General features: G+C 32.1%; 1 protein-coding gene across 1 annotated transcript in view; it reads right to left on the bottom strand.

The window, feature by feature from the left end:
• The window catches only part of LOC124529999, a 72,105-nt gene continuing 64,008 nt past the window's right edge, over positions 1-8,097 (bottom strand). The window contains exons 3-4 of the mRNA XM_047103972.1: positions 798-900; positions 1-158 (exon numbers count right to left, since the gene is read on the bottom strand). Coding sequence (XP_046959928.1) covers positions 814-900 — 87 coding nt within the window. The 3' untranslated portion in view covers positions 1-158; positions 798-813. The remainder of the gene's footprint in view (positions 159-797; positions 901-8,097) is intronic.

Raw genomic sequence — 8,097 nt, 5'->3', positions numbered from 1 at the left:
TAACTTATAAAATTATTTATTAATTTTATGTCATACAATATTCGAGCATTTCAACTAAATCTAAGATTAATACAAAAATATATTTTTATGAACAATAAAACTCTGTCTTCCGAGATCACACCTTAGCTTCGATTATTTCTTCTTATCACAATCATTATCTGGAACAAATAAACATTTATGTATAATTTGTTAGTAAATAAAGTGTATAAAATGGACTGGGATGGGCCTAATGTCCGCAGTTGCAAGCTGAAATTTTAAGGCTTTGAGTTTTTTCACTGGTCAAATAGAAGTCAGCCATTTGATTATATTTGAAAAATTTATATTAATATATATAAATTTATATTAATAATAAGTAGATGAAATATATTTTATAATCTTGAATTTACCAAAAATTAAAACAAAATCTACTGATTTATTGTAATATTTTTAAATTGTCGATTCCTTTTCGCATCGCACCAGTCTGATGTACTTAATGGTAAAAAGCCAATATCGCTATAGATATTTATTGCTGTTTCCTGTTTGGAGGTAAAATATAAGTAGGTTAGGTACCTAATAACATATAATATCTGCCAACCTGCACACTTACACAAAACCCGGTTGTTAAGTCAAAGTTATAGAAGTTTTAGTAAGAAAAAGTATCAACAATACATACTTAATAAAACAGTTTACGTGTACTGTCCTCTAGTTATTTATTACGAAACTATTTTTATATCTTAGTGCCACATTACAGCGCCATCTTTTACTAATACTTGGAACTACAACGTGGCGTAAAATTAAATCAAAACAGTTCCACTCACTTCACACAAGATGTCGCTAGTGCTTCCGCCGGTCCCCAGCCTTTTGCTGCTTGAGGTCATTGATCGCCGTCACGCTGCCGAACAGCACTTTCGCCGTCACTTGCTGCAAATTCATATAAGTATCGTTATATCGTATGTACATATGTGATGAATATTTGCGCTGTCTGTAACATCGACGATTTCATTACTTTTATTACTTGACTGAGGCGCATCAAACGCGGGATGCAGTTACCAACAGATGAATATATATTATCGACTAGAGATTAAAGGCATCATTTAATTGCGATTGTCATGCTAAGCTGTTTGTGAGATAAGTCTTGATTTTAATCGTACATAGCATAGAAATATCAGTTTACTTGAACGGTATTTCATTTTAAGAAGTTGGTGAAGAACAGTTTGCAAATATTTATGTATCGCAGTCAAGAAATCTAATTAGCCCTTTACTTACTAATTGTACCTCTGTTTTCATACCCTATTCTATGAACGTAAGATTTAGATATTGACTGACTATTTAAACCACTGATTAATCGGTACCGTTTAGTAAAAGGTTAGGCTGTTGGATGGATAATTAAGGTAGTTGCTTGCTATTTATAATAATTGTTTCTTTTTTCTGTCTCATTATTTAAATGCCAGTACTGATTGTTATTACTGATTGCTTGACGATTAAGGATGTAATCTCCTGATTGCTTGGTTAAGGAGGATCTTTCCTAATACTGTTAAACACATGAGAAGTAAAAACATGGTATCTTAGCTGTTTGGTTAGGGTTACCGAAATATTCGTTTAACTCATAAGTGATGTGATAACTGGACAATCTTGGTTCTTATTATTTTCAGTTGTTGTTACAATATTTCCAAACCTTCTCCTCATAGGAAAAGGAGGCTTTAGCCCAGCATTGAGAAATTGACAGTCTGTTGTTGCTGTTGTTACATTATTTCCAATCTCGTATTGGCGCATTCGATTATTCAAATACTCCAGCGTTGTAAGTTAGCTGTGCTCGCAATTTAAACAGCGTTCAATTATGACTGTGCAATTCTGAATATCTGTTTCATCAAGATTAGGATACTAATTGCAATTGTGATGACACGGAATACATCACTGTTATTATCATTGAAATTACTTAAATGGGTGTTCAGATAAATTGGGAAAGCATGAATGAATATAGAAGTAAAATAAATAAAAATAGCTTTGTAACTGAACCCGATACTACGTTTTTATAATAACTCGCGACCCGCCCTGGATTCGCACCGGTGCAATACTGCTACTAAATATACTACAGAATTTGTTTATTTACGACATCAGGTTACAAACTTTTAACATTGTCATTGTTTCTTTACTATATTGTCCATGTTTTATATACAAAAATCTTTCTTTCGAATCAATCTATTAAAAAAACGCATCAAAATCCGTTGCGTAGTTTTAAAGATTTAAGCGTACAAAGGGACATAGGGACAGAGAAAGCGACTTTGTTTTATACCATGTAGTGATATAGGTATAGCCACAAACTCGAGCAATCACAAGGTTGGAGAAAAGGTACTGTGACGTCATAGGAGAGCGTTATACGAGAGGGTCTTACCCCTTAAAGCGCGCCATTATAGATGTCTGAAATAAAATTACAACTTAACCTAACATAATTGTATAAAAAATTCTCGATTACTAAAATTGGAATTCCATTTGGGTAACTTTCTACTACGTAATATTTCCAATAAAAATCTAATCCATTTATAAAGTAAAGCCATAACAGGTGCACTTTATGTGAAAAATTGGAAATTATGGCGACATTACTATCGACCTTAGTCCAGGCGGAAACTTTGAATTTAACTCGATTTTAATACCACAGGATGGTGCTAATTTATGACTTTGTCCAACATAACAGTACCCTAATTTTTATTCCGCAAACTAAAAGACATGAAGCAATCGAAACTATTTAAAACATACACTATTAAATATTCATCTGAGTTTTTTTCGCCGGTTCTTCTCAGGTCAGGGTGTTCCTTTTTCCGAACCGGTGGTAGTTTAATTTGACCATCAATAAGAAAGTGTAATACTTCTATATCGAATAAAGTAATTTGAGTTTTAATTTGAGTCATCATGGTCGTAATCACAACGTACTCTCGTTTCTAAAACGATCCGGATATATTATCTTTAAGGTAAATCAGCAGCCTGTAAATCTCCCACCAAAGATTCTTCACACTATAAAGAAGACTGAACGACTGAAGATTGATGAGTCAAGATGGCCCAGTGGTTAAAACGCGTGCATCTTAGCCGATGATTGTGGGTTCAAACCCATTCAAGCACCGCTGATTCATGTGCTTAATTTGTCTCTATAATTCATCTCGTGCTCAGCGGTGAAGGAAAACATCGTTAGGAAACCTGCATGTGACAAATTTCATAGAAATTCTGCTACATGTGTATTCCACCAACCCGCATTAGAACAGCGGTGGAATATGTTCCAAAACCTTCTCCTCAAAGGGAGAGGAGGCCTTTAGCCCAGCAATGGGAATTTACAGGCTGTTGTTGTTTGTTGTTGTTAAAGAAGACTTCGAATATTTTCCAAAATGTGGATCAGTGAAGTCTTCATCACACTCATAGGCATATTAACTATCATCACTGATGCGCAATTGAACTATATATTATATCAAGGGATCGGTATCTGTAGTTACATTAGCTCATTCATCTTGGAACTCAACAATATTAATTGTTCCTGTTTAGCGGTTGAATATCTAATGAGACGGGATGCTTTCCACACGATATTTTCCATCACGATCGAAGATGACATGAATTATAAATTTAAATTAATCATGAACAACTATTGGCGCCTTCCCGAGTCTGCAGCTGAGTAGCATTCGTGATGTACCTTTTACCTTCCCGACTTTTTGTGTATAACTCCTATGGTTATAATACAATTTATATATTTTGTTACAGTTATGCCCAATATACCTTACTTCCGATTATTTTTCTTAATATTCGATAAAGATGAAGGGGTCTACGCTAGAAGCCTTAATGGAATTGTCAACAACAACTGTTTTAATTAAGGGCTTAAAAAATGATTGGATAATAAATATAGATTTATTTTTATATAGATAGAAAGATAATTGAATGTTGGAAGATACGGAGTGAGTTATAAATTCATAAATGTTTTACTTCATTTAAGACTTTGTATTCGAATCGGAAGTAGCTTGTAAGAAATAAAATAATCAGAAATCCATATAAGATCTCAAACGAAGCATACTTTAATTTGATTGTTTAAAAAAATATTAGCGTTTAAACATTAGTTGAATTTAAAATATATTTTCGAAAAACAGAAAATAAATTGCTCTCGGTAAATGCGCAGAGGACGGCCAAGTAAAAGATACATGGATTGGACTGTGGACTAACAATTTCCCAATTTGACAATTTTATTGAATTTCTTTGAAAACTTTAAAGTTCCGCATCGAGTAGGCGTTTAGAAAATAGGTCGGAGAACGGCAATACCGTTGAAGAGGCAAAAAGTCTTTTTGGCTGTGGTCTTTTAAAAACGCTTGCATCCGACCAGGGTAGCCATTTTACCATGTCCAAGACGGGATATCGATAAGATATAAATATTTAGAAATATGATTACGAAACAAAAATGTATTAAGGTGATTCTTTATATTATGTATTATACTTAATCATGTAAGCTATCGTGGGTTTCAAATGAAGATTCTAAGGGAAAAAACTTTTTTATATAAATCATGTATATACGTGTAAGCCTTAAATTTATTCATTGGTTAAAGTTAAATTATACTTGAATCAATCATCAATATTTGATTAAATGTTGTTTACGAGTACACCCATAAAGATGTATCACCACGAATGTCACATTAATGTCACATTAAATTTTTTTTAAGTGCTTAGTGATAAGTCGATGGTGTAACTTTTTTACAAGAAATAAATAAATACGTAAGTTTTAGATATTCGAGCTGGAAGTTATGTAAACGCCATTGTGGAGACAACATTTTTGATATTTTTTGTCAATTATTAAGATTGCAATTTTAATTAGATGTATATTATATTAAAATATATGTAAACGAGTTGACTGTTAAATATGAAAATGATATATAATATCAGAATTGAACTAATTTCTAACTATTATTCATGAGACAGGATTAGTCGGTCTGATAATATTAGGTATCAGCATATTATTTCTCGTTAAGATCTAATTATAAATTCACAATGCTAATCATCCTGGGAGTTTATCTGAGTTTTTCATTTTCGTCCACGATTTTCATGTAATCGTGGGCCCCCTTCATGTGAGGGACTAAAAAGAATTTATTGGTCTCTTTCCACCTTGGCAAGTGTTCCGCATTTCAGAGGCCTCTGGTCATTAGGGTGTTGGTAAATGTTTGCCCGTAGATCGTAAACCACTCTAATAGTTAGGGTTGAATTTAAGAAAATTGTTCTCTAGGATTGGCCTGTCGCTTTTTTGCTACGAGTATTTTTCTTTTCGGCTGCAAGATATAACTTTTACTGTCTAACCTCGTTTAATGTTGCTCGAATCGTTTCGAGGTGTAGGTACAAATTACAATGCGCAAATTTCTTTCGAAATCCTTCATTTACTTGAATAAACCGCACAGAAAATAATATATAATTTGTTCTTAAGAGTTTAATTAAAAAACGAACGAGTGGTTTTGGTAAACTTGGTCATACTTAATTCATCGAAAGCCACATATTAAAATTAACTCATCGACGGCTGACAATAATTATAATTTAAAACTATTAAATACATAACTCTGAAAACACTTATATCACTTGATGGTAGGGCTTTGTGCAAGCCCATCTGGGTAGGTATCACCCACTCATCAGTTATTCTACCGCCAAATAAGAGTACTCAATATTGTTGTGTGCCGGTTTGAAGGGTGAGTGAGCCAGTGTAACTACAGGCACAAGGGACATAACATCTTAGTTTCCAAGGTTGGTGGCATATTGACGATGTAAGAAATAGTTAATATTTCTTACAGCTTCATTGTCTATGGATGATGGTGACCACTTACCATCATATACCATAAAAATACATTTATAGGGACGTACGTAAAGTACGTAATTATTTATTTATTTATTCTATAGCTACTTAAAATATTATGTGCAACATGATTTGACTGTGATCAAATCGTCACATTAATAGTCTGAATTAAAACAAAACTTAGCTACTTAAATATTACACATCAATTCCTCCAAAACGCGTATCCTTATTTTGTATATACTACATTTTTCATTTATGAATAAAGATTTAATCAACTCATACAAAGTAACAAATATCAAGATTGATTTAGAAACGTGTAATATATCGTGTAAGTTAAGCAGGTACTCTAGCCGGTGGTATTTCAATTACCAAAGAGGGGGAAGGTTCCATACATTTGTTTTCCATTATCCTTTGTCTGAACTTTATCTTAGACTACGTGACGGCCAGAGAATTACGTGAGAAGCTAAACATTTAAGATATTAGAGTTGCTTCGAAGATTCATCCTCGAATTATATTTTAAATCGATTAAAATAACGATTCAGTGCATTGAAATTTTTAAAGCTGAAATTAAATATTGTAAAGCTGTTACCGAATAATCGGAATTTAATAACGATACCGAATATCGAAACGGTTTTATTGATTCAACGATCATATTTTTAAGCGCTTTGATTGCAGAAGCTTTTCGATTATTTCTTTATTGATTTCACTTAACCTTTTTTTAAACGACTCATTTGTTTTATTTCAGTTTATAGCATATAAATATATGAAATGCGAATTCAAATGATTTGAGAAATCGAGATAGGTAACTTTGATTTTGAATTGGCACGATATCATTGGTAAAGATCTAAATAATCTGTGGTATTCAATGATTCGTAAAAAATAGCGTTCTGAATGGAGACGAAATATTTATCGGACTTGAAAAAAAAATTAAAAAATATAAGGTAAGTGTTTTGTTATAAATAAATGTATACTAATTAAAAAATATTCTCTAGTGCATTATATAGAAAACCATATTATGATAATAATCTAAGATAAGGTTTTCTTAATCTTCCAACACTTATAATAACGTATACCAGTTTGTAATGATTTTTAGTAATATTTAATGAATTGTTGTGCTAACGCTCCTAAATCGATGTGATTACGTCACACTACGCAACCTATGTCTAAACGTTGTCAAAGAGATCGCTTTCGAAGCGATAGCAAAACCATTATACCTGTCTTTTTTAGTGTATGTGTATATTATTGTTTCAGATTTAGTGTAACTGTATAAGTGTAATTATAATTTAACTACGTAATGTTATATTTTTTTACCAAAGATACTTTAGAAGTCTAAGAAGCAAATAGAAATCGATGGAAGACCCTTGTATGCGGTGCGCGTTACATTTTATTTAAAGGAAAGGAACAATTTAAAAGGAATGTAAAGTAAAACGAGAATATCAGGTAATAATAAGGTAATAGGTATAAAATAAAACTTACATTGATATTGGACTGACCTACAAGCAGCAGTAAATATTTCCATGACGAATTTAAATAATTTGAAGAGACGTAAATTTCATTGAATCAGGTGAAGAAGTATTTACTATATTCTTACCCTTTTCCACCCAGATGGGTAGATTTTATTTCGTTGAAAATTTAATTAAGATCTTAGTATTACAGTACAATCATAATCATCAACTCGAACTTACGTATAATTTTGATGTAATATATTAACTTAGTTTTACATTGTAAAGTACTTCATATAAAGTTTTTGCTTGTTGGCTGTGAATAACGTCGATGATGTCGATCCACATTTCATAATTACAAACTCCGTAATGCAACTGAATCGAGTTGCAAGATTGACAAGTAATTGCAAAGTACAACATACCGATATTATACACGATCTGAATACTTGGAATATTTTAAGCGAGCAATGCCCGTCTATACATTCGTTTGGACTTCGGACTTTTATGCAATACGATTTTTTGGTAACCCATCTGTTCTCGAGTTCATTTTTAAACTATCCCTGACCTGTTGTGGGTATTTTAAAATGTTTAATATTATTTAGTCTAGTAATTATTTATATCGTCATATGACAACATCGTTTTAAATATTCATCCTAAAAATTACTAGTAGTTGGGAATGTAAACTTTAATGAATCAATATCATTTATCAATAATGACAATGATTTACAATAAAGCCTCAATTAAATATATAAAGAAAATAAATTATCGGAGTAAGATTGATATCGTGGAATGGTGGGCAAGATTGCAGGCATTATTTTAAATCGCAATTCCAATACTCCAGACAGAAAATGAACCTGTTTTCTTTTAAGTAGTGACGGA

The sequence above is a fragment of the Vanessa cardui genome, chromosome 5 (assembly GCF_905220365.1).
Source record: "Vanessa cardui chromosome 5, ilVanCard2.1, whole genome shotgun sequence".
NCBI classification, from domain to species: Eukaryota; Metazoa; Arthropoda; class Insecta; order Lepidoptera; family Nymphalidae; genus Vanessa; species Vanessa cardui.
This window is presented reverse-complemented; position numbering and strand designations above follow the sequence as displayed.